The 27,936-nt window shown below is 41.6% G+C and overlaps 1 protein-coding gene across 8 annotated transcripts; it reads left to right on the forward strand.

The window, feature by feature from the left end:
• The first annotated feature begins 40 nt into the window (after positions 1–40).
• LOC144085995 (transcription factor E2-alpha-like) lies at positions 41–27,847 on the forward strand. Of its 8 annotated transcripts, XM_077615716.1 has the most exons (21): positions 41–181; positions 1,956–2,057; positions 8,377–8,472; positions 8,687–8,762; positions 15,005–15,078; positions 15,590–15,665; positions 16,275–16,315; positions 16,429–16,564; positions 17,605–17,654; positions 19,221–19,314; positions 19,738–19,874; positions 20,000–20,132; positions 20,483–20,541; positions 20,640–20,718; positions 21,250–21,326; positions 21,420–21,581; positions 21,659–21,761; positions 21,839–21,965; positions 22,358–22,599; positions 25,556–25,692; positions 25,942–27,847. In XM_077615716.1, the coding sequence occupies exons 3-20, from the start codon at positions 8,419–8,421 to the stop codon at positions 25,684–25,686; spliced, it is 1,851 nt and encodes a 616-aa protein (XP_077471842.1). In that variant the 5' UTR covers positions 41–181; positions 1,956–2,057; positions 8,377–8,418; the 3' UTR covers positions 25,687–25,692; positions 25,942–27,847. The 8 variants fall into 8 exon arrangements, with proteins under 8 accessions (XP_077471842.1, XP_077471845.1, XP_077471843.1 ...); XM_077615719.1 differs by lacking the exons at positions 41–181; positions 1,956–2,057; positions 22,358–22,599 and adding exons at positions 4,182–4,705; positions 25,025–25,260 and having other exon boundaries at positions 21,659–21,737; XM_077615717.1 differs by lacking the exons at positions 41–181; positions 1,956–2,057; positions 22,358–22,599 and adding exons at positions 4,183–4,705; positions 25,025–25,260.
• Positions 27,848–27,936: the final 89 nt, after the last annotated feature.

The raw sequence follows: 27,936 nt of genomic DNA on the forward strand, positions 1-27,936 counted from the left end.
GTCAAGAATTTCTCCAAAGAAAACTGTTAATGTAAGTTTTTGATGTGTGAAGCATTGAGGTTGTTGACATGATGTTAAGTTTGCCTCTTATTTTCAGGAGGAACAGTCCAGGAATATTGAAAATCCTTATTCTGGAGAAGAAATGTTGTCTTCCAGACCACTCCAAAAGTCAGCCACAATGGTAAGAAGCACTTCATTTCTTTGGTCAGAATTCTAGCAATGTATTATTCCAATCCATTTGACAGTGAATGATCGTCTTTCAGTGTCATTTTTGACAGTTTTAAGTTCATTTCAGTAAGGCTGGAAAAGGAGATGATAATGTGCTACATTTGCTGATTTATTATTGGGAAAAAATAATGTATTGTACTATACTTGGTATGTCACATTTGGACTAGATGAGGTTTATTGTGTTTAAATTATTTCCCCCGCCTGGCCCCCATAGTTTGCTGGGATAGGCCCTGCGACCCTTGTGAGGATGAGTGGTACAGAAAATTAATGACAAAAAAATATGTTGGCAGCGGTTGTGCCTTATAGTCAAAAAAATTATGGTAATTGGAAAGATGATCAGTCACTTTTCATGCAGTGCTACAGAAAACAGATCATGTTTGCTATTAGGCGTCTAAAAAGAGGATTTGAACCATTGTTAGGCAAATGAAATGTTTTTAAACATTTTTTAGAAAAGAAAAAGGTCCAAAAAAGAAGCTCCCGGCCGCCACAAAGACCCACAGTGTTATGTGGCGGCGATCTGAGCAATGCTGACGCAAAGGGAAGGGTGGGGGGGTCCTGGAGGGGGGGTTGACTACTGCAGCAGAAAAACAGCTATGTCTGCAGTCATTAATATGCAAATATGCAAATGAGAGGGTAATTAAGATTGGGCGTTCGTCAGTGGCTCTTTGATTGCTAATGAATTCCAAACTATACAGGCAGGGGGGCAGGGCGGTGATGGGCCAAAAAGAACAGGAGGATAGAGCCCCCCAAGCCCCGCTTTTGTCTTAAATGAACAGACAAAATGAGTAAGAAAACAGTGACTTGTAAAGTGCATTTTGTGGTATTTGAGAGAGGAGCGTTGTTGTTTCGCGCCAAGTCAATTAAGCGTGTACACATTGAGGATAAAAAAGCTCAAGCTCATTAGGAGCGATGGAGCTGACCCCCGTGGCGAGGGATGCTCAGGTATCTTGGCGGGAGGTTTTTGTCTCCTAAAGTTCACACATGAGCACGCGCACCCTGCCGTTGCCGCTGTTGCGCTCGTCCCTTGACATTTGTACAGCCGGTGTGGAATCACACCACGTGAAATGAAAACAAGCCACCAGCGACAAATACACAACCGCTGAATAGCTACGGGATTCTTGGATTGGCTGCCATTGACGGCGATAGACGAGGCCGAATGGTCGCTCTCGGTCAAAACGGTTCGATTTTGTTAGTTTAAATCGTAACATCTGTGTAAATTATAGAGGCATACATCACCAATTTCTTGATCATAAAAGGATGGCGATTTTCATTTCTTGATTCTTTTCAATTTTTTCTTTTTCAAATTGGACAAGTTAAGGCACCATTACCCAACTAGACTCGAGTACGTGTGCGTCTGTGTGTGAATAGACTGCCTTTATTATTTTTTCACAGGAAACAGGAAACCAGAAGTCATAACAGGATGCTGTAGGTTTTCATACTGTACCTGATGCGTGGGTGGCTGTTTGGGGTAACCCGTTTACAAACTTATGGCGCTCGTGTGAGATGAGGCCATCAATGTGTGGGTGGGGTGTCTTGTTAGGAAAATGGAGTTCCACTCTTTAGTAGAGGTTGTTTTTTTCTTCTCCTTTTTGTGTGTGTTTACGCCACCACAACATATCATTTGTCCTAGTTTCTAAAAGGCAGTAAAGCACGTGCCGTTTGATGTTCACGTAGTGCTGCAATATGATCACCTCTATTCCAAACACCCGCTCTGTATTTCTCCCAAGAGTACCGCAGGAGCCGCACGCCGAATCTGTGACACGAGACATGTTTTGTCACATTGAGGTTGATCCGCTGCCGTCGACTCCCCGTTGAAAATATGTCCGAGGGTGAGTATATTGCTCTCATTCTCCTCTCCCGCTCAAGGGGCGCGTTTGTGTGCATGCTTTTTTTTCCCCATTTTGTTATGAATTTCTTTGGCATCTGTATTTATAGTTCTAAAGAATAGAACCCCCCTTTAGGACCACAAATGTCTTACAGGTGTGCATGTGGCCAATGCATGTTGAGCATGTGTGTTTATGTGTGGATGGCTGCGTTCTCTCGTAAAAGACCAGCGCAGATGTTGTTTCGCTGCAAACCAGCTGAGGTTTTTTTTCTCTTGTCCCAAGTCTCAAAACAAATTGTGACATTAAGTGCAGGCCTTGTTAATGTATCACCCCCAGCATCCCCCTCTTTAAGTTTCAGGTCTTGAAAAACAGACAATAGGGCGTTTTTAGGGCAGGATTTTTTGTTTTGTTTTGACATTTTTGTGGCCATGTCACCCTGCACTGAAGCATGCTAGTGATGAACATAAACGGTGCAGCGCCACATGTAGACAGGAAATATAACAATAGTCATATGTGTATAATTTACGTCATATCTGGAAAAATTCTATATTTACTAGAGATTACTCCGTCATTTACAGTAATTGCGTTATTGGGCCACCTAATGGTCAAAAAATGCAAAATAAAACATTCAGCGTTTGCATTTAATCACGTTATGTAATAAAGAGCTCGCATAGATTTAAAGGTTTAGGTACCTGTATTTCTTTGGACACATCTTTGTAGTTTTGCTTAAGTTTGAGTACTTTTGCCAGTTTTCATTGTCATGATGTTCTTTGCTGATTGGTTGGAAAAAAAGCACCTGGTTTTCCACTTCTTAGCCATGTGGCGTCCATATTGACGGACGTTGGCGAGTTAAAAGATGGAGGTGAATGGAAATGTATTCACTGTTGTTTTATTGCAGACTTGTTTTTACTCTACAACACATGTTTTGACTACTTGAAAGCCATCTGTACTGTTAATTGTAATACCAGTAGCACACAGTTGTCAACTACTATTAGGACATCAAGTCAACAAATGAGAAAAAAATGGGTGCTTCTAGTAGTACCAACACAGAAATAGTCAAATAGCGTTTCAGTTCGTAGCTAATAGGACAATTCCATGGTAGTTGTGAGGCTGGCATTAGTTTGCCCGGCTTCTCGTATGCTGAAATTGTCCAACTAGAAGGGTGTATTAGCACGTTGAATTAATTGAATGTGCTTATCATCGATATCAAAATGCAAAGTAGTTTAATCCTTTACAGGGCACTCATTGTCTGCCCGATGGCGCGAGATGTCCAATTTATTTTGACAGTCAGAATGGATTTGACGTCTCATGTCTTCAACGCCACTGAAACATGAGCAATCACAGCCAATCTCTCCAGTTTAAATGAATTGGACGTGTGTCGTTCTTGGGTGGAATTTCTCTTTTTTATTGAGATTAACCATTGTTTGTATTATTTAATTGTCTGTTCATTTGTTGGTGTTATTTGTGCACTTTGTGGTGAAGCATTAAATGTCATTATACCTGTATAATCAATTCAATTAACATGTTATTAATGTATAATTTCACTTATTCAACAAAGAAAAGCATCAAAAACAATATTTAAAAAATACAATAGTGATAAATAATAATGAAAACTAATAATAATAACGTAATCATAATTTATATGTTGACATATATTTATAGGTCTGTTAATGAGCCTACATATATCTAAATATGATGTTTTTTTTGGAAAAAATAATTACCAAAAATAATCACTTGCCCTCTAAATGCGTTAAAGTTTAATTGTGTACAGATGTAGTTGGCAAAAAAATGTCACAAGTAGTGGAGGGAGGGTTCGACCCTCATTTTATTGTATAATATCACCTTAGAAATGCGGACAAAGAGCGTACTAGTACATTGCATGCATATCAAGGCTATACGCAACATTTTAAAAGGATTTTCCGTGGAAGCGCCGCCGGCGACCTGAGTTTATAATGATTTTGCTGGCTGGCAACGCAACGTGCGGGCAAAACAACACTGCCCCAAGCTTGAAACATATTTGGACGTCTCAACTGCCAATCAAATTTAGCCGTACCCGATTGGTCGTCTTCTCCGATATTATCATTCCATCTTCCACTCTCTGGGCTCACGGACTCATCCGCCCCTCGACATAGATCCTCGCGATTAGCCAGCCCTAAGCACCCGTTCGACGCCTCGAGGTGGAATTTGACGTACTACTCGAAACGTGCGATCATTTTAGCATTTATACATAGTAGCCATAACGCGGTTCGAGTCTTCTGTCCGTTTTCGTTGAAACTGGACACCGCTGATGTTTCTGGATACGTCCATGTCCTCCTGTGGGCCGAGCCGCGGAGGGATACATCTCTGGAAGCGACAATGTGGAGGCTGTTAAAATGTCTACTTGGAAAATGAAGTCGTTACAATTTCACTAAATTATACGAAACGGAGTCATTCTTGAGTTATGGTTCGCGTCAGAGACGGCTTTTCAGTTTCGTGACGAAAACAGTAACCGAGACGGCGGACTGTTTTCAATCTTGGCGTCCCTCATCTTCCTCAAGCCACAGTCCGGAGGAGAAGAGAAGGGGAAAAGGATCCAGTCCAGTCCTTAACTTTGTTTTTCCTCCCGTCTACTCGCTTATTTCTCTCTTGGATGCGACCAAAACCCAATTAAGGTAAATCCGCGTTAAATATTCTCCCCTAACACGCCTCGGTGCATTAAATAACACTTGTCTGTCAACGGTGCTGTCGGAAGAATAGGCAAGTTTTTAAGGACATTTTGGAAGTTGCAATTTCCACCGGGAAAAACAAAATGTCTGTTTGTCGAGCTGGGCGAGTTCTTGGTGGTTTTATCGGGATGATGGTGGCCTTGCGTCCTCAAAAAAGTGGTCTTTTGTTTCACTTGAGTGGTCTCAACGTTACAGCGAATTAGCATGGTGAGTTTTACCCCCCCCCCCCTCTCCTTCTTCCACTTGTATTGATGTCTGTGCTAGTATGTCGCCTTACTCCAGAAAAATGCTTCCTAGACTAAAACTACATTTCTTAAATTCTTTTACGGTGGAGCATTTTTTCATCCTGTGTTTAAAACTTAAATGTTGTTAAAAGACTGTTCGTCGAAATTTTGGAATACTGACTTGAAACTTTGCTGACCGGTTCTTTGTGTTGAGCCCCCTCGCTTTGCTTTAGTAGTGGGGCCAGGAAGGCAACAGGTTCGGGCTTCTTTTCTCCCAATGTCGGAGGATGTTGACGGTGTAAGTCATCGATGTAAATGCTTAATTTTTGGTGTCAAAGGCAATATTTCAGGTTTTTGTGTCACTTGTTTCTTGAGAACAAGTTTTGGCAGTCGGCTGAGGGTTGGTGAAGCGTAAGCAACTTGTATTTGTTACGACAGAAGTCCCCCATTTTGACCTCAGACCACAAATTTAAAAAAAAATCGAATATTACTCGATTTAGTCTAGACTTTACGTAATAACAAATTACTCTATGTTTTGTTATGTAATGATTCATTCACACACATGGAAAGATAAATCGTTATTGGGTGTGAAAAAATGATCCACATAGTGTAATAGTATTCACATATAACACATATACAAACACAATTTGTAGGGCAAGTGACTGTTTGTGGTCATAAAATCAAATTGTAACCCCAGAAAGACTTCATATATTAGCATCACATTTTAGGTCATATATCAATATTGATATTTGGAATAGGAGACACAAAAAATAGATTAGTCATTATTTTTGTCATGTTTTATAAACGAGTACAATCAAAATAGAAATGCACTTCCTTAAAGTCCCTAATAACATCTTTTAAAAAAAAAATTCCATCGTATATAAGTATATACCTTGTCAACGTCAACAATAGACGTCCAATTCATTCCAACTGGGAGGACTTACTGTGAATGCCCATCTTTCATGGCCATTGATAGCGCAAGATGTCCAGTTTATTATTGACTGGGAGGGCTGGCAGTTGCCATTCTCTTCCAGTCAAAATAGGTTGGTCGTCTAGTTCCATTAATAACAGCCAACGAGTTAATTGAATGCCCGATATATAAGGTTAGCATACACATTGTTTATAATGTACTAATATCTATATTCCTGCTCCTTAAAGTTGTCTTTATTTCACATACACATTTACACTTGCAATTATATGCACATGTATTATGACATTAACCAATTTTCACACACAATAAACAGTGGCTGTATCAATATGTCATACATCACTGTCACTGATATTTTACTTCTCTCTTGCACAAGTTTATAAAATATGTGGGATGCAAAAATACCGCGTCTGCCTGACCGTATTTTGGTAACAGTACTCGTGTATTTGTAATATGACACTGATTGTGTCGTTTATTAAATATTTTTAAAAACCTTTATTGAAAGTGGCGTTGTATATGTTTTACTAAAGTACAACTTTGTTGTGTGTGGCTATTTTATTGGTAAATATTAGTTACATGACATTAATTTTCCTTGGATGAATGTAGGATCGAATGTATCAATCTGAGTGAGTGCTGTTGGATTAGTGTAGGACTCTGGAATAGCAACTGCATGCCATAACATGAGCATAAAAGTGTAATCTCGAGCATATAACATAAATGCAATGTAGAAAACCAACATATACGCTACCTTTACCAGGTTTGAAAACAAACATTACCTACATTTTACCTTGAGAAATGTCTGAAATGATAGCCATCATTTCTTCAAACAAAAAGGGTTTGTACAAATTAAATAATAACCTTGACAAAGCTTCCCTGTATTTGCTAATGCTTTAGCTGTTACATTGTCTTCAACTAATATTTATGAAGAAACACTTGTCAAGTCCTGACGTTTTAAAGAAAAAAAGTTGGATGTTAATGCCACAGTATTACAAGATCCCAGACTACACTTTAGACTGGTCACCAGTCAGCCACACAGCACAGATAGAGACAAACAACCAGTCACCCACAGAAACACACAGCCACCAGCGGGAATCGAACGCGTGCCTGCCTGCACCGAAGTCAGACGAGTGAACCGCTACACCATCAAACTGGTCTATAGTAGAAATGTAGGTACTAAATGAAAACTTCATAAACATTGACCTGGATGACAAAAAATCAATAAGTATTTCTCAGTTTAGCCGATTTATATTTGTAAGTATCACAAGTACAGCTTGATGAAATCTCATGTTGTGTTACGGGAAGAATTTTTGTCCAGGTCGGCGTGTGGAATTCAATACAATGACAGGTCTCCAGCCACACTTTAGTTAGATTTCCCCCTACTGATCAATAATCAGATGGTAGGAGGCAAGCTTATGCTTCTTGAATAATAATTGCTTCGGATGACCTACTGGACTGTGCCGTGATTGGAAGGATAACGTGGAAGCTGCTTGACGGTCCATGACAAGAAAGACGAATGAACTTGTCTGTATTTCAAAAAATTCCATTCCCATTTTATTGGCCTCTAGGATGCATATGGAAATACTCATGCCATTGCAATATAATGTTATCCATTGTCATTATTGTAACTCTCATATGGAAATATATTTTTGTGAATCAAACATAAACGTCACCAGCTACAGTATTACAATTTGGTAAAGCCAACTTTATGAGGAAAGTGGCAGCATCGTCTTCAATAAAGGAGTAGAAAGTGAAATGTCATGCATTTTTATGGCTGCTATTCTTTTTGATTAATTACGACTTGAGAAGAGTGGAGTTATGTGTAGTTTCCCCAAATTTCACATCTATTTACTTTTACAGCTTGTTTATTCCCAATCTAATGCTAAGTCAATTATATGTAACATTTCCCCAGTTGACTGACTCATTCTCTGACTGATGTCATTGTACGGTCAGCGGTTGATGACTAAACTATGGAAGAGCCCTCTGAGAGTGCAAATTCATCCTAAGCAATCCAATTCAAAGCATCACTACATTTTGCGTTTCTGTGAACTTTGACCCTTTATATCACTTTACCTATCCTGCAAATTTGTGTGAAATTGGCTAATCCGTTATCAAGTTATGACAAAATTCAGTTTCTGACCCTTTTGACCTCATGACCCCTGTTCCATTTCATATTGCAAATACAACCAGCAAGTTTGATAATAATCACTTTATTTGTTCTTTGATTTCATATACTAGCTAAGGTACCACTCAAAAATGAGTTGAACAGAATTATTTCAACCAAAAAATTGTTGTTTAGAGCTGTTTTGTAATTATAGCCAATTTTAAGTGCCACCATTTTCTGTATACGGGTACATTTCACTCGACTTTTTGGGGTGATATAGATTTTGTCAAAGATTTACTGCATGTTTGTGATTGTTGAAATGTTGAACATTTTCCTGATGGTTTCCTTTCCCCTCTAAATGCAGTGGCTTGCTGAGACAGAAAGTGCAGGCGAACAGCGGCAGAGAATGACGACGGTGGGGACAGACAAGGAGCTCAGCGATTTGCTGGATTTCAGCGCCGTAAGAATTTTCTCAACTCTTCAAAATACTCATTTGATAGTCAATTATTCTTCAGGGATTGGTCAGATTTTTTTTTGGAGGGGGGGGGGGGGGGTGAGGCGGATTTGCTTGCATAATGCATAATGTTGGTTACATAATGCCCCTTATTTGGCTAGATTTGACATGAAACCAATTGTTTTGAATAATGTTTACATGTTGATTCTTGTCATTTTAGATGTTCGAACTACCCGTTTCTAATGGGAAGAATCGGCCAACAGTAAGACTGGCCAGCAGTCAGTTTGGGGGTTCAGGTCAGTTCAAAACAAATCACAAGATTTTTTGTCATTTTGGCATCAACAAAAAAATTTTGTTTTGTATGAAGCACCTAAATATGTCAGTAGATGCAGTTGGATTGGAGATGTACTTATCGGTTTGTCGCATTTTAAATATTAGGCCTCCACGATTTGCAGTGGAGTTAATATAACAAAAAAAACAGGTCTTTTTAAATTGTTCGTCATTTGATTAAACCCGAACAAGATTGCCATGTTATTTTACATGATGTAGATCTTGTGTCATCTCCGCTGCATTTCCTCATCCAGACCTTGCATTTGTCCTCTCCATCACCTTGTCAGCTGTTGCCATTCAATCAAGTACAACACAAAGGCTGAGGCGGCGGGGGTTGATGGGAACAGGCCAATTAATCACCTCTGCTGAGTATGGGAAAAACATTGCCCCATTCTGCTCTCTTGACGTCTAATTTTAGGGTTTTTCTTGCTTGTTTACGGGAAACACTGACATCACGGCCATTTGTATGCCGAACAACAACACTTAAGGTGTCCAAATTGAATAAAAACAGATGAAATTCTCAGCACATTCATCAACATTCAGCATACAAAAGGATTTTAAATTCAGCATGCAAGTACTGGGCAAAAATCTGGGGATTTCCTCACTCACAGACTCTTTTGTTTACACTAGACACCAATTGGCAAAATACAGAACAGAGGCATTTTAGGTCATCGTTTCATTTGCCCCATGACATGAGAAGGATCCAACATTCTAAGTGGTTAGCATCTACACTTTGCCTTTTGATTTACACAGCCATTCTGCAATCTTGGCTTGTTGAAATGTAAAATTGACCCTCTAAACTTATCAAGTAATCGTTTGCGAAAAATATTCACAAAATCACATGCGCTTTGAATGTGTAACTAACTTTTTTCCTTACATATGACCTCCAAGTTGAGGTTTAGGGTGTGTGGAGGTTCAATCTCCGTGGCTGTAATTTGCGTTAGGAACCCTAAACCAGCATGTGAATGTCTTGTCTTCTCTTATTCAAGCCACCACACAGTAAAAATGATGCTCATATACTTTCAGTTCTTTTAGGAAAAAAAACAGAGAGTCGGAATGTATTTTTAGTCACTTTATGCCACTAAAATGGAGAAGTGAGAAATGATCATTGACTTTAAAATTGAAATCTGGATCATAAGATGCTTCACATTTAGATTAGGTATTGTCTGTTCAGACAACATACTGAACAAAAAAACAACAACTATTCCAAGTAAACAAGACGCAGTACATATGTTGGGGGTTGAGTCACAATAGGCAGTTTTAGAAGTCTCTGGTGACACACAGGTTAAAACAACGCTGCATGTGTTACTGAACATTGTTCAGTATTTCATTAACAGCCTTAACTCTCCTGAGGTTTGACATGGATATGACTTCATGCTTTTGTGTTTGTGTGACTCACTTGGCAGCGGGAAGGAAGAAGGTGTGTAGACGCATTGAATTATATGTGCCCGTGGCAATGTTCCTGTTAAGACCAAAACATGTCTGCAAGTCTGGTCAATGTATGGCGGAGTTGGACTCCTAAAGCCAATGAGTCAAGGTTGCCTGTTTCCTGTTTAATTATAGACTAGTCGTGCCTGAAGGGGCGTCGTTGCATGCTAGAAAGAGTTGTGCATCCGTGTAAAAATGGTCGGAAGTTACTCATCGTTTGTCCAATTTTTGTCTGATAGTCTGGAGCTATCGCAGTCGTCTTACATGAATAATAATAATAATAATAATAATAATAATCGGACATAGGCCATGTCGTCATTACCACAACACAAAAAAGCCTACTTGTCATCACACGCAGAAACTGCGTGTGACGAAATTGATGGTGCTTCTCCATAAGCTACGTTTAGTCGGCAAAAGACCTAAATAAGTGTAAGTTACGGACTTGTAATTTGTCATTCCGCTGTTGTGGATACAGGTCGCTTACCTCGCGATTACATACAGGTCGCTTACCTCTCGATTACCGCACACTGTCTGCCACTTACCTTCCTTCAAGTCAGCTAGGAGGCGGCAGATCACCAACCAAACATCTATTCATATGCCGCAGAAGGGAATGTGTGTATGTTAGCGCGAGTTTAGATGTCTGATGGATGTGGGGAAAAAGCTATCCTTAAGCCTATTTGTCCGAGCTTTGTGGGACCTATAGCGTCTGCCAGAGGGCAGCAGCTGGAACAGATTGTGACCAGGGTGGTAAGGGTCCCCTATGATGTGCTTGGCTCTGCTGAGGTAACGCGGGCTGGCAATGTCTTCAAGTGAGGGCAGAGAGCAGCCGACAATCCTCTGGGCAGTGTTAATCACTTTCTGCATGGCCTTTTTGTCTGCCGCCGTGCTTCCAGCGTACCACACTGTGATGCCGTACGCCAGGATGCTCTCTACAGTGGTTCTATAGAAGGTTCTCAGAAGATTGGAGCCCAAGTTGTTCTTCCTGAGCACCCTGAGGAAATGGAGTCGTGTCTGAGCCTTCTTCACCACTGCCGTGGTGTTTGTAGACCATGAGAGCTTGTCCGTGACGTGGACCCCCAGGAATTTAAAGGACTGGACCCTGTCTACACATACTCCATTTATGAGGAGTGGGGCCAGATCTGTGCCGTGTTTGCGAAAGTCCAAGATTATTTCTTTAGTTTTCGTGGTGTTCAGCGTGAGATTGTTCACCGAGCACCACGAAGACAAATTGTTGACCTCATCTCTGTAAGCCGACTCATCCCCTCCTGAGATGAGTCCGACCACAGTGGTGTCGTCAGCGAATTTGATGATGGCGTTAGACTGGTGGGTGGGTGCACAGTCGTAGGTGTACAGGGAGTACAGAAGAGGACTCAGTACACAGCCTTGAGGGGAGCCAGTGCTTAGTGTAATGGAGGAAGAGAGGTGGGGACCAAGTCTAACAGTCTGTGGGCGGTTGGTCAAGAAGTCCTTTATCCAGCAGCAGATTGAAGAGGATAGTCCAAGGTGGGAGAGTTTGTTAGTCAGAATGTCCGGTTTTATGGTATTGAAGGCTGAGCTGTAGTCAATGAAGAGCATCCTCACGTAGTTCCCAGGGTGTTCCAGATGGCTCAGTGCTGTATGAAGAGCAATGGCAATAGCATCATCAGTGGACCTGTTTGCCCTGTAAGCAAACTGGTGAGGGTCAATTGAGGGAGAGATTGTATTCCTGATATGGCGGGCTACCAACTTTTCAAAGCACTTCATGATCACAGGCGTGAGGGCAACAGGCCTATAATCATTCATGCTGCCAATGGTTGGCTTTTTGGGGACAGGGATGATGGTGGCAGATTTCAGACAAGATGGAATGATGGATAGTTGCAGGGAACAATTGAAAATATTTGTGAAGACTCCAGCCAGCTGGTCAGCACAGGCTTTGAGCACCTTCCCAGGTACTCCGTCAGGGCCCGCAGCCTTCCTGGTGTTCACAGACCGCATTACCAGTCTCACTTCCTGTTCCCGGAACGTCAGTGTATTGCTGCAGGGTGGTGGTGGGGGTGTTGAGACTGGGCCTGATTTGTCAGTCTCAAAGCGGGCAAAGAAACGGTTCAAATTCTCCGCTAGTGAGGCATCTGCATTAACAGACATAGTATTGTTGTTGTAGTTGGTTATATGTCGTATTCCTTGCCACATCTTCTTTGGGTTATTTTCTGTGAAGTGCTCCTCAATTTTTTTGGTATATGCTGCCTTGGCCTTTTTAATGCCTCTTTTCAGCTCAGCTCTGGCAGCGCTATATTTTATCTTGTCCCCTGATCTAAAGGCGGAATTACGGCATTTGATGAGTGCCTGTGTCTCATTGGTCATCCAGGGTTTTTGGTTAGGAAAAACCCGTATTCGTTTATCTATAGTGACGTTGTCGATGCAGTTTTTTATGTAAGAAAGAACAGAGTCCGTGTAGTCCTGGAGGTTGTCGTGTACAAAAAGTTCCCAGTTGGTGCGGGAAAAGCAGTCCTGCAGCTGAGAGAGTGCGTTGTCGGGCCAAGTTTTTATTGTCTTTATTTGTGGCGTTGTTTGCCTCCGGAGTGGTGTGTAAGCGGGGGTGAGAGATAGGCAGAGGTGATCTGATCCAGCTAGGTGGGGTAGGGAAGTGGCTTTGTAAGCATGTTTGATGTTAGAATAGACATGGTCAAGAGTTTTGTCTCCTCTAGTAATACAATTTACGTATTGAATAAACTTAGGTAAAACAGTCTTTAAACACGCCTTGTTGAAATCACCAGCGACAATAAAAACTGCATCGGGGTGAGCAAGCTGTTGTTTGTTAACAGCCGCTAGCAGGAGGTTAAGTGCCGTGTTAACGTTAGCATTCGGAGGTATATAGACAGCCGTTGCTATGACGACGGTAAGCTCTCTTGGAAGATAATAGGGCCTACATCGTATTGCTAATAACTCTAAATCCGGGGAACAGTGAGTGTCAATAATTTTACTGTCGCAACACCATTCATTATGTACATACATGCACAGTCCACCGCCCTTGCTTTTGCCTGTTAATACTTTAGAACGGTCGTTGCGAAAAAGCGTTCGGCTAGCTAGCGATACCGCCGCGTCGGGGATATGCGGATGTAGCCACGTTTCGGAGATGATAATAATATTACAGTTTCTAACAAAGCTGTTGGTAGCAATACGTAGTTCCAACTCATCCATTTTGTGGGTGATGGATCGGGCGTTGGTCAAAAGGATACTTGGAAGCGGAGCTCGGTGTGGTTGTTGTTTGAGCTTAGCAGCAAGCCCCCCCCGGCAGCCTCGCTTCTGTTTCCTATCCCTTCGCCGCCTGCGACGTGCTTTTGGTGGGCTGGCTAGCCACGGAGATCCCGGAGAGTGTGTTAAGAAATCGGATGTATCGCATATCCTTCGGATAGTGAGTAAATCCTGGCGACTGTAAGATAACGAACGACACCGAACTGGAGAGCTTAGAGCCGCAGCGTCAGTGCGCGCCGCCATCTTGCAATACATAAAATAAATACATGAGCTCTATGACTCAAAGGATTTTCGAGATGTGCGCTGTTGTTTGATCAGTCTGACCGCAACTGGGTGCCAATTGGCAAACAACATTCTGCTATGTCTCATTTATTGTTTCAGTGCGTGTTCCTGTTGGCGATTTAAATTCAGTTTCCTAAGATTCTCAAAACTTGAAATCAGTTGGATTATAGGATTTGAACTTGAAGGCCTGTGGTGTGTGTTTTGGGGCGGGACGAAAACAAGTTGAAGGGATTTTTTAAAAACATGACTAGGGTGTCTTTCAACAAACAAGCAATTCAGAGCAATGGCAGAGAGCTGGGACAGGTTCGATATTTCCATTGTCATTTAAAATATCTCACCAGATGTGGTTAACGTATGTCAACTTGTTTCTATCGTTTATTCTGCAGCACTGTTTTAGTCTGGCTGTCGGGCGAGAAAGGCACCGGGGGAAACGCTGGTGTGTGCGGACAAAGCTGGTGTTGATCTTTAGCTTATGGTTTCCCAGGTCTAAATGCCATATTATCGCCAACATCATGAATTCTATCTAACATGTTATATCTAGCTTGGGCATCGTTAGGTCGCAAGAGAACTACTACACACTTCTTTGTAAATGTCGACCTACTTGGCAAGTCACAGTCAGCTATAGAAAAGGCACGTTTCACTCCCTCATTTATTCCTCTGGTGTTGTTTGTGTGCGTGATTATAGATCACTCTTGTCACTGCAGCTCTCAGCACTGTGGACCCATCATTCAGTTATACTGCTGATCCTGTCATGATGCGAGACCACCTCCACACCCCCATCCTCATCCTGCTCCGCTTTTTAATTAGACAACAAAACCAAAATATGAATATTCATAGGCTTAGACTTCATTAATATGCACAATTATGCAAATGAGTTCGCAATTAAGCTTGAGCCTTCCCCAAGAGATTCCGTGCTGTAGTTCAATGAAAGATTGAAGGAAATAGGACAGGCAGGGAGCAACCTTTAAAATCGCTCTTTTCAGAGTCCTTCATTTTTTTTGTGCCAGCATGTTTTGTTTGGGCATCACATCTGTCATTTATATAAGATTTAGACCCTTGTCGGACTATTAATGGCAATTGGCGGAAAAGGTAACAATGTGGGGTATAGCGTTTGGGGCTTGTAGAGAATAGTTCGGGGGCTCTGATATTTTTCAAATTCTCATCTGTATGAAAACAGCATCTCCAAACTGTTTACCTCTAATTTCCGTCACAGTAATTGTGCTTGTTGTGCAGTGGCCAATTCCTAACATTTTTCTCTATATTCCAGGTGTCGATGAGAGGAATGGGTCCAGTGCCTGGGGGTCAGGAGAACAGAACAGTCCATCGTTTAACCAGGGCAGGGTATGAGCAAACTCAGCACAACCATCTTTGTTAACTAAATGACAAACTGTTTGTAATGTTGAGGTTTATTGAAGAAATGTTCAAAGTGCGTTTTAATGCTACGACCTTCAAATATTTTTTACGGTGCAATATTTCTGTTTTTATTTTTACTGAACAAGAGATGCTTGGCCTCGGGTTTGAGTAGTGCAACAGACTATTCGATCAAATCACAAATATTCTAGAAGGCAGATTGAAATTGGTTCCTAATTTTCATGAAACATTTGACCTTAATGTAATTTTTGGTCAAATTTCATGCTACCAAAAAAATAGAGCGACTAAAATCTGTGACTAATTAATTATCACAGCCATTGTTTTATAATTGCAGCAGTGTTGACTGTCAGAAAATTGAAGGGCTTGGAAAATGCATGCATACAATTGATTGTCAAAATCAGATCCGCTAACATGCACTTGTTGTTGATTGTCATTGATCTATTTTTCTCATCCCAAAATTCGGTTCTGTCTTCCATTTCAGTGTTTTGGCGAAGAAGGCATTTATAACGATCAAGCTGGCATTTTACCTGGCACGGCGTTTGGCACGTCGATTGCCGGTAAGTGGCTTTGAATTGAATGCGGCAGCTGAAGAAGAATCCACACAGCAGCTGTTTTCACCTCCCCAAATATCTGGGCACTTTCCCCTCACGTTAGACACAGTCAGTGCAACATTCATCCTTCCGTGTCTGTCTGGTGTTGGTTCACATATACGTACATCCATGCAGCACTTGAGGGCAAAACAAATTCATGCTCAGGTGGTGATGGATGAACACAGAAGGATAAACAGGGAGGATGTGGAGGATTTGTATGTGCCGTTCTGTGTGCTCAATAGAGAAGTGGGCGTGCATGCAGGGTCGAATGGGGTGTCGGGGTTATAAAGGGCACCCATGCACAAACAAGGCTCTCCCTTGGGATTGCGTCGCCCTATAGCTCTCTGCTGTTTAACTGTCAGGGGAGGGGGGGACAGACAGGCACAATAGCCTCAAACCATTTATAAGAGCTCAATTTGTTGTTGTTTTGCTCTCCGTAGTCATAAATACCGCACATCATACACAATCCACTCTGCAAATGCGAGGCATTCACACATCAGATGAGGATTTAATGTTGACATTAATGTCTCATTTTCACCATCACCGCCACATTTTATTTTCTGTTCCTTCCGACAGGGAAGAGCGAGAGAGGCCCTTACTCATCGTTTGCATCACAGGTAAATCAGTTACAAAGACAAATTGCCTGAAGCAAATCTTCCTTCTTCACACTTGGAGAAATTCCTCAACAATATATCTTTCTAATATAAAGCTTCTTTTTTTTTTATTGTAGCCGGGCTTTCTGCCCAGTGAGATTGGCATGCCCAGTCCCGATGCCCTGTCCCCCTCTGGCTTGAAGCCCAACACCCAGTTTTACTCTTCCTATGAGGGCAACAACCATCGCAGACGACCTGCACAAGATCCCATTGGTAAGTTTGAATCAAAGTGAATGAATAAAAGGTCTATTTCAAATTCAATCTTTCACATTCCATTCAAATGACAAATATCTTAACTAAAAATAATTATCAGTATCGGCCTCGCAAGTCTCATCACAGTTATTTTTTTAACATAACATCTCCTTTACATGTTCAGAAAGTGCCATGCACAGCTTAATTCTGGTGGAGATAAATGTAATTTTTATCACTTAAGGCTCACATTTAATGAACCAATTGACAAAAAATGGTGTCAAGTAAATCGACAACTGTTTTGATAGTCCATTAATTGCACAGGGACATTCCTGACCTAAAAAAAATGGATGAACGAATCCTCTTTTTTGAGTCTCTACATAGCAAACATCATCAATATATGTATTGACACTTAATCTAAAGCTACTTTCAGACATAGGTTAAAGTGTGGTAATGTATAATAACTATGTCTAAATGCTGCAGGTTCTGTTGCATGTCAGAGCAGAAGGAGAAGCTAATGATGTTATCACAGTACTACACTAGATTTACTAATGTTTCCTGGGTTTAAGACTTAAATAATATTTGGCATGCCATATGACATATTTTACAAATAACTGATTAACTTTTAACTTAAAAAACATGACGTCATGCCCAAATCTCAAACTGCCTGTGAAAGCTGTTGAGCAGGGTAAATGCCATCACATTTCCCTGTGTCAGAATGTGGCCAAGCCGGGTAGTACCACTAAATGTATCCTGGTTTGGGTAGATTGTTGGTCACACCACGTGGTAAGAGGTGTAGAATATCTGAATGCGTCTTCAGACAACAGTGATTTTACCAACTAACATCCAAGTTGCCATGTTGAACACATTTGGATTGCAACAAGTAAAATAAAAAATGAGCGTGCCAATTTTTATCTGGAAATGGTTTGCGCCTCAATCAGTAGTCAGATGTCAAAAGGGATTTGCATACAAAGTAAGGCCTGCAGAATGGAAGTATCTACAGTATGTCACCCATTCCTTGCCGATTGAGCCTAAATGTTCCTCCCTGGTCTTTTTCTCACCAGAAAGCCAGCCCAAAAAGATCCGGAAGGTACCCCCTGGCCTGCCCTCCTCGGTAAGTGCTAACATTCAGAATCGTGGGTCCGCGGGAATCGGCGTTCTCACATCCCGTCTCTTTTTATGTTCCACGTGGCTTCTCTGGCCTCTTTTGCGGCTTGCGAGATTGTCCAAGTGCACTGATATGGTATATTCAGCTTGCACAGCTGTGTATCTGCACCAGTCATTTAAAAGCCCCAAAAAGAGGAGGAAAAGCCACTCATTGAGCCAGTCACTCATTGGTAGTGTATTTATAGTGTGTCATAGTTTTGGGCCTTTTACTTTGTGACCACATTTCCACCCTCTGCCAGGCACATTTGCGTGGATCACTTAGGGGAACTGGTAGACATTTTCCCCCCTCCCTCGCTCCCTCCCTCCCTCCCAGCCTCGTTGTGTGATCGGCCGATTTCCTCCTCTTCTGCGTTCCTTCCTTGCCAAGCCGCCCCCCACCCCATCGGCTCAAACCTCGCATCGCAGCCCCTCCCACACTCACCCGCCCGTCGCCGCGGACAACAGCTCTCCCCTCTCTCTCTTTCTCCTTCTCCTTCCCTCCCCCAACCCTCCATCCCAGCTGCCAGTGGAGTTGGCCGCCATCCAGGATTCGACAGATGGTTCAGTAATTAGGAGTGCATCTCTCCTTCCTTCTTCTCCACTAACCCTCCCTTTTTTTCTCCTTCTTCTTCTTACTTCATCAAATTACCAAAGAAAACTCCAGTCCGGTTTGAGCTGAGTTTGACTTGCATCAGCAGTCGCTTTATTGAAAAGGAAAAGGATGCCATTGACGGCGATAGACTTCCAGTGCACGGATTTGTAATCAAGTAGTCGTATCAAGAATTTGAAGTATTAAGCATGCGAAAGTTTATTCACCCTGCCTGGGAATGCCCAAACTTTTTGGCACTGTAAAAGAAAACAACGTATCACCTCACCGTACTGTGATGTTGACACTTTGGATCATAAAAGGCCTTGGTGGTAAACTGAATTCATGAATTAATGTAATCTTTTCACTGCACATGATTAAAAAAAAATTGAGTTTTTAGTTGTGGTTTACAAAAAAAGGAAAACTAGCAAACAATTAATCAACAGATTAGTGCATAACACATAATGCAGGGGAAACAAACATACTTTTTGACAGGCGTTTCCCAATTTATTTAATTGACTTTTTCCTACATTTACATGCTTTTTTAAGCCTTTATTCATCAAAAAGCAGCAGCACCATGAAGGCCTAATATCCACATACATGGACATCATTGTGGCCTACCTGACATCAGATCTAAATTATAAATATATTTTGTAATTATTAATCAAGTTGCAATATTTATCAATATTACAACTAATAATAAAAGAAACGTAACCTGGTTGTGACCCCCAGTAACAATCTAAATGTGCTTTTTGTTCATGCTATTTAACTGATTGACCACAAATGTTTCCATGCCATTGGCAGGCAGTAGGTCACTCACTGTTAGCACCTCACAGTCAAAATGGATTAGACTTGTAGCAGTGTCAAGGGCAGCTCATGAGTTAGAGTAAACGAGTGCCCCAGAAAGGCTTCAAGTTTTCCCTTACTGAATGTGTTGTTTGTTTCTAGGTATGTGCCTCCGGTGAGGATTTTAACAGGGACAATGCCGGCTACTCTGCTTCCAAAGCAGGAAGTATCTACACTCCCCCATTCTACATGCAAGGTTACTAGTTCAATCAAGAGTTGGCTCTTGAATCATTACTTGCTGGTTGACAGACAAAAGACAGAAAAAAACTAAAGTTAAAAGTATGCAGTCTATTAACTTGAAATTATTCCTCCGGTCATTTTCCCTACCACTTATTGTCATTTCTTTATCGCATTACAAAGGTTAACTTTGTTTAGCTCCCAGATTACATTACTTTGTTGCAGTAGCAAAAAAAATTATTAGTAAAACAAAACATTAAGTTACCATTCACTCAAGGTGCTCGCTTTGTCCATGTGTATCACGGTCGGATGAAGTGATCACACTAATGTGACATGTCTCATATGTGTTTTTTTATTGTCTTTTTTTATCTCCTGTGACTGGTTATCCTGCACCCCTCTTGTGGCCCCCACTCCCGCCTCTGTCTCTGGATGCCCCCGACAGAAGGCCTCCACCCGCCTTCCGATTCATGGGGTTCTGCTGGGTCGATGGTTCAACCTGGTTATCCTTCCATGCTGGGTAACTCCACCCATCTGAGCCAGCATGGTCCCTTCACTGCCATCAACCCCCAAGACAGACTGGTGAGCCTTCACAGTGTAATAGTATTTTCAAAAGTGTCATTTTCTTTTTCTCTCAACCCTTTTCTACTTTTGCGATTTTCTATGCTTGACCCGGTGAAATCCTTGAAACCACTTTTGTTTCCCAGAAACGGCAACCACTGCCCCTCTCGCCCCAAAACTACCCCCTACATGGCAGTGAAGTGAACGGGAGCCACCCCGCCGGCTTCCACTCCGGCTCCAACAGCTACGGAGTCCCCAGTCACACACCTCCCATTCCTGGTATTTATACTGTTATTGGTGAACTCGTAGGTCAAATTGTTCTTGACGGCAACATATCAGACAGCCGTGGTCAAAAGTTTTGAGACACCTCACCATTCAGTGTGATGAGGATGCACCTCAAAACATTTGATTGCATGTGTAAACTTGGCACTCTGCGCTCATTCATAGTGTGGGGGGTGATGGAGCTCATCACGAGCGATCATGTAGCCTGTCGGAAGTGTTTTGTTCTGTTTCCTTAGTTTTAGTGTTGTACTGTAAGTGATAAAACAGTTTATTTTTAGGGCAACTCTGGATCACTGTCAAGTGGTAGCCAATGGGGTAATCTGATCCGCTTTTCTTCTTCTATTAAGCTAATCGAGGAGCAGTACCTGGAAGTTCCGGTGATGAGATTGGGAAAGCACTGGCTTCTGTAAGTTTTGCAAAGACACAAGGCCATATCAACGCTTTTTCCATCAGTCCTTTTCGGTTGCATTTCATCATACTGATAGCAGAAATATTTGTTGACAGATTTACCCTTCAGACCCTAACAGTAACGGCTATTCATCGTCCCCATCCACTCCTTCTGGCTCTCCTCAGGCCACCTCAGGTCAGTGAAATCCAATACTCTCAACTACTTGAAAGAAACGACTGCTTTCATTATGAAATTTGTAGCCTCGTGATCGGTCTACCCTTTAAAATGTAATTCAGTGATGTTTTTCAAGTTACAACCCCGGCAGAGATACTCTTTTCTCCAAAATCAAAAGAACTTGACCTTCAAATAGTCTCAGAGACACACTCACCATCTATATTCAACACAAGCGAGAGGAAGATAAAGTATCGTAAAAATAAAAAGACGGAGGGGTCATTTCCATTCGTCATCACATAACTGTGAATGGCACTATATGAAAGAAGAAACGTCGATATGAATACAACAGTTAAACACCACCAAAAATTTGGTAAACTAAATAAGAATGTTAATTTGACATGTATTTTGATATTTTGGCTGCTTTTTTATTAGAAGATTATTAAACAGTCTCACAAAACAGCTGTATATATCCATAGTTGACTTAATGTAGAAAATAACACTTTTGTGTGTGTTTTTTTTTTACATAATCAAATAGTTATGGTTTCTCTACAGGATCTGCCTCCCAGTGGACAAGGTCATCTGGACAGGCCACACCTTCACCTAATTTTCATGGTGGAATTCAGGGCATGGTGAGTCCTTCCAAATGACGTTTCAATCATTGGGTGACCCAAAGCTCATTTGATGCCATAGCATCTTGTCATCATCTGCTCTCATATTTGCAGTCAAATAAACTGGAGGACCGCCTAGATGAAGCTATTCATGTTCTACAGCGACATGCTAGTGGACAAGGAGGACCGGGACTGGCGGAAATGCAGAGCCTGCTGGCATCCGGCTTGGGTTTATCTTCAGCTTTTAGCAGCCTCACCAACCGCTTGCCAGGAATGGTGAGATTCATAAATAACGCCTTAAAAGCAACATTCGCTCCTTATACCTGCTTATCGTGCCTTTTTGTGTCTCAAAGGTCTCCAGTCACCATGAAGACTCTGCTGGCCTGCCCTCTAGTGGAGGACTCGGACATCACACCTCGTCTGCCCTGCAAGGTTCTCAACCCGAGGCTTTCACAAGTGTGTCCTTCTTACTTTCACTCTCACAGAGGTTAAGTGAATTGCGCCTTTTGTTACTGTGTTTTTTTAAATCGCAGATCTGGTGAGCAGCCTAAATCGTTCCAGTGATATCAAACGAGAGACCAAGGAGGTGGATGATGAAAACGGCTCCGTGACTGACAAGTCCGAAGACGAGAACAAAGAGTTAAATGCTCTTCAAACAAGGTACCTTTTGGAAATGTTTGACTTCTTACTCACATTCATCAATGCAGGTTTCGTAGCAGATTATCGCAAACAGAGCACATTTTAGACACTTAACTATCGGCTGCCATTGACCCTGATACACACCTCATCCATTTCCATGGGGAGATCTGGGCGCGATATTATCGTCAATGGCAGTTGCGTGTCACTACATTGAAGGGATAAACGATATGTATTGATTATACGCTTAAAGTGACCAAAGTACTATTCCTGTTAAAATATCAAGTATACACACAAAACATCTCGCACTGTTATTTCTGACTGTTAGAACGCTACATTTAGCATATCTAAGTTCCTACTTATGTGAACCGTGTTCACAATGTTGTTTCCTTCCCTCCTCATCTGCCATTGGCTAGTCTGATTGATGAGGATGATGACGATGAAGATCTACCAGTGGAGATAAAAGCTGGGCGGGAGAAAGTGCGGAGGATGGCAAACAATGCCCGCGAGCGACTCCGCGTGCGGGACATCAATGAGGCCTTTAAGGAGCTGGGCCGCATGTGTCAGCTCCATCTGAACTATGAGAAACCGCAGACTAAATTGAACGTGCTCCAACAAGCCGTTAACGTTATACTCAACCTGGAGCAGCAAGTCCGAGGTCAGTGGGTGTCCAGGGAGGGAGGAAGGAGGAGGAGAAGGAGGGGACCATTTTCTTGACAAGTTTAACGCTCACATGGCTTCACGCTCCTGCTAGATGACACTTGAGCCCCTTTCAGACGTGCCCTCAAACCAGCCAGTCACATTTTCGGTAGGCGTTGACGTCTCTTATAACTCAATACGATAGGTTACTTTCCGCGTTGGAACCACACGATGACGACGTGGTTAACATAAGGCCAGTGCACATGACATCATTTTTTTTTTTTTACTACAACATGGATTTACAATATTGACTAGCATAAGTGTTTCTTCTCGGATTTCAGATAAATACCTTAGAAATGACTCTAAATTGATTTAGTGAGTATTTTCTTGGACCGCTTGATTTGGTTCGTTTTTGGTCCAAAAAAGGCAGACAAATGACTACATGCTTTGATTTTTAAATATGTAAACAATAAAACGGGGACAGATATAAGAAAGCGACCCATTTGGGTGGAAAACAATTACGTAAAAATGTAATAAAATAAATGGTTAAATTGTAACAATGATAAAAGCTTCATAAACTGAGATATAAACATGCAACACTGCAATTTGGAATCCTCAGCAGGAGTCTGATCATGACACATTTTATTATTCAAGCGTATTGTTTTTGATGACAAAAAAACATTTGTTAAGGTCCTACAAACAAAACTACAACATGACACAAAAGCACGCTTTTTAAATTGTTTGTGGTTCTACAGTAAGGTGTGTTAATGAAGTGTTTCCTTAAATACACACTAATTGAGAATGTGTCATCATTAAGTCTGGTTTAGAGTCCACCCCTACCAAGAATGCTGGTTCGCTCTGCAGGAATGACCTGGCAGAGGGCCTTGTCTCTTAAAAGACACATTCTGTGTCAATTTCACATCACGTCTGAAAGCAGCTTATTACTTTCAATAATTAACATTTGCCATCGCTTGCATAAATGACACTAGGGAAGAGAATCCTATACATTGCAGTCCATCCTCCACAGCAAGGAAACGAAGCCATGTGAGTGTTTTTAAAGTGTGGTGTGTCGTCTAGGATTTCCGTTGAATGTTCTTCCATGTCGCCCTGCCCCGCCCCGCCCCGCCTCGCCCATCTTACCAGTTAACACATTTGTTACATTGGCTGTTTCCAGCTGGCATACTCGCTTTTGCTGTCCCGTGAAATGCAAAAAGTACTCAAGTTGTCATTCGTATTAACCTTCCCTAACCACGGAGCGTCGCATGCCCCGCAACATAACCACACTCAGGTCGCCGCTGTGTTTGATTGCGCTTTCTCCATCCACTCCTCCGTCCTCCTCCTGTTTATTTTTGTTTGGTCAGATGGCAACGGCGATCTATTTCTCTTGGCCTTATTGCGATAAATACATTGACTTGTAATGTATTTATCACGTTGCCTTCACTCTCTTTTTGTTCTTTTTTGCCCCGTAGTCGGCCGAGAGCTTAACTTCTCTCACCCTCCTCATATCTTCTGTCGCTCGGCTGGAAAGTCGTGAGATCCCCTCAACTTCCATCCTGGACCTCAGTGACCCGACCCTTCACAATTAGACAATTGCTGACAATATGGCTTCTAAAAGATAGTCGTAGAAAAAGACACATCCGCCTGTTGCTCTCTGGCCCGGCCCACTCCACTGGGGTGTTCCTTCATCTCGACTGCAAAGAGAAGCTTTGAGTATTTACAGTGAAGACTTGATAATAACGGGCAGAATCTTTTTTAGTTAAATTGTTTATAGCAAGAACGAAGGGGGAAGCACTTTAAAAAAATATTTTATTTTTTAAACGACACAGGACATTTCGTAACTAGTCACGTGATCACTTTTGGTCCACGCACAACAGGTTTTCAGTAAAATCTGGACCTGATATGTATTACAAGGCCTTAACAACGATAGGCATTTATTCAAGAACTATAGATATAGACATAATATTAATTGAGTCTAGTGTTTCTTCCCATTATGGTGTTTTAGTCTAATATTTTTCATTTCAATTCTTTTCGAAAAGCGTATTATTTTTCCCCTTTTATCCATTGAAAAACTTATTTTCAGTATTTTTCTTTTTGTTAATTTTCTTGTTAAAAATTAGAAATATTTTAAAAATAATAACAATGACAATTTGCCTGGCCATCGATCAAAGGGTCCCCCGCCTGGTGCCCATAGTTAGCTGGGTTAGGGTCCAGCAATGCAATATTTATAGTACCGCATATTGACCAATTCAGTGCCATTGATGGTAATAGAGAGGGATGAACAGGAAAGACTAGGGTACGACAGAGCATTAGGATTGCGCCGTTCAAACAGACTGACTGGCGCCGCAGTCCATTTGAGGTGCTTCAAAAGTGGGTTGGGAGCATTTTTGCGATTCGGGTGTGTTAACCATCCCCACCGACCGCTGTCCTCCCGTCCCTGGCTGCAGCGTTGTCACAGTGAGCGATGAGAACCTGACGGCCGAAGAGAAGGAGCAGCGGGAGCGCGAGCGGCGCCTGGCTAACAACGCTAGGGAGCGCGTGCGGGTGCGAGACATAAACGAAGCCTTCAGAGAGCTGGGCAGGATGTGTCAGGTTCACCTGCAGAGCGACAAGGCCCAGACCAAGCTGGTCATCTTGCAGCAGGCCGTCCAGGTCATACTCGGCCTGGAGAAGCAGGTGCGAGGTAGGTCGGCCAGTCCCATCATCAGGCAGACCAACGACACCCCTGAGGGGGAGCGTTCCCTCTAGAAAATTCAGGTTGGGCCACTTTCTCTCTTCTCGCCTCTATTTTATCTACTGGACCAGGAAGGAGGGTAGAGGGAGAATATATGAGGAAGGATAGCTAGGATATGTACCCGCTTTCTTCTCATCTTTACTTCTTCCTTCTTTCCCTGCTTCGCTTTCTTCCCCGCTTGCGCGAAGTGGAAGCTCCCTTTATTTAGGTGGACCTAATCGATGTTTATGTGCCTTTTGTAAAGAGCGTAATCTCAACCCAAAGGCCGCCTGCCTCAAGAGAAGAGAGGAGGAGAAAGTGTCAGGCGTGGACCCCCAGATGCAGATGGGCGGAGGTCTCGGAGCTGATGGCCACAACCCTATAAGCCATATGTAATTCCAAGTACGTACTTGCCGCGTAACCGTTGTTCTTTGACATTCAAGCCATTGGCTGGCTGCCCTTCAACTTTGAAATAATTGGACAATTATTGTTGGCACTGCCAGATACTGTGTTGTAATTCAAAAATAATCATTTTAAAAAAAATGTAACTTTTAAGACGTGAATTAGAACATTATTAGAGTATCAAGATATAAATGCAAGTGTTTTGCATTAAGAATTGGTGTATTTTTTCTTTTTCTCTTTCTCTTCCAGCTCCTGTTTGAACATGTGGCCTTAATGTACCTCCATGTGGTTTTGGAAGGCACAATTGTCAGAAAAAGAAGGGGGCACATCGACAAGCAAACACAAACAAAACAAGCACATTTGTATAGAACGAGAGAAGCATGTCTTCATATTTCCATGATTTGACTCCAGGACACTGAGGTGGGGAATACTTTTATGATCATGTTTTCGTTCCATTCTAAAAAAAAAAAAAAAAGCTTTCCGTTTTGGGAGCAAACTTGTTTGGATCAACAAGAAAATCCAGCATTTGTATTATTATATGTGGCATTCCCACCCACTATGGAGGTCTTAGATGCAACTTGACAAGGGGTCACTGCCATGCCAGAGGGAGCCCCGACCACCGTCCCCAGAGATAAATAAGCCTGTCTCCAAATGCGAGCTTTCCGTAGAAATAGAGCATCTAGATTTTGTTGCCAAGCAGCCACCCGGTCACCATAGAACTTTTTTTATTTTTTTTTTAGCAGAGCCAAGCTGCAACTCGTCTTTTCCTTTCTTAAATATATCCATCACGCCAGAGTAGTCGTTTTCAAACAGATATTTTTTCATGTAGAGCAACATAGAACACGGCAAATGCTTACTAGGTTTTGAAAGCCTCGAGCTGTCCTCTGCCATTGGACCAATCAGGACACAAGATGATTTCAATGTTTCAAGGGAGACGACGACTACCAGGGTTGCATAAAGGGAAAAAAATGGAGTACTGGAAGAGGATGGTAAGTTGTGCCGTGCCGTGAGTGACCTTGACTGTTTTCAGTTACTCTAATTGCCATTGCTTGATTTGATTGGTCCATGTTTTGTTTTGTTTCTCCATTTTTGAACAACTGCTAAGCCTCTTTGTGATGATCTTCCTTTTGTAGAATTGGTTCATGTTTGGTTGTTTGTAAGATAGTTGTTCAGAGTTAGTTTTTTTTTTTAAATGTTTATTTGGAATGCTCTTTCATTTTTTTTGTTTACATTTGAATTGAAGACTTTTTTTTAGATTACGGGAACAAAATGAGGTGTTTGCGTTTTGCCAGGTGCTCGGAAATGTTAGAAATGACAAATTCTGGCGGTATTGTCACATGTTGTGATAATTTTTTTTCCGTTTGTTTTCGTGCAAACCCGACGTTTTCATTTGGGATCCTTTGTTTGCGGCAATTTGACGGAAAGTCAAACATGTTCGGATTCGTGCGAGTTCAACTTTTTGACGTTTTGAATCACTTTCATCGTAGTAGAATTCATCGGAATGAATGGCTAAAGAGTGGCCTATGTCATTTTTGTGACTTGGGGCTGTTTTGATGACGATGACTCACTAGTGCCTAAAATATTTCTGTTAAATGCATATGACTATGAAACTTTGCGTATGATACATGCTTACCCGGGTGAGTCAAAAGAACATCAAGAATTTATAAATGACAAAACGTTGACACTGAATCCTACTTAAACTTTTTTTTTTACGGATTTATATTGAATTTTTTTTCTGGACTGTCGTGTACATTGATTTATGTATGATATATCGGCTGGAAAACAATATTTGGTTTACTTTTACATGTCATTTGCAAAATATGCCCAATGGAATAGCCTATACATTTATTTTCATCTAAAAAGAATTTGTCTGATAGTGCAAAACAAAAGAAAAAAAATGATGTGTTATGTAAAGGATTTTTTACAGTGTGCAAGTCTGAAAATACAATATTCTTTATTAGGAGACTTTGTCATCCACAACAAATAATTTGCTACAGCTCTTTCTGTCTTCATAAATACTTGAGGGCAATATCTCCCTGTAGGCTTTGTCCTCAAAGTGCCTCCAGTTTCCTATTTTTATATATAAAGTAGATATTGAGAACTGTTGTGTATATAACAGTAATGTAGAAATAAATGTGCCATTTTTAATATCAGAGCTCATTGTCCTTTATTGTTTTGTTAGGAAATATTTAGTGATACTTCTATTGCGCTTTGACGAAACGGCCCGTAATAACGCCATGTGTC

The sequence above is a fragment of the Stigmatopora argus genome, chromosome 12 (assembly GCF_051989625.1).
Source record: "Stigmatopora argus isolate UIUO_Sarg chromosome 12, RoL_Sarg_1.0, whole genome shotgun sequence".
NCBI lineage: Eukaryota > Metazoa > Chordata > Actinopteri > Syngnathiformes > Syngnathidae > Stigmatopora > Stigmatopora argus.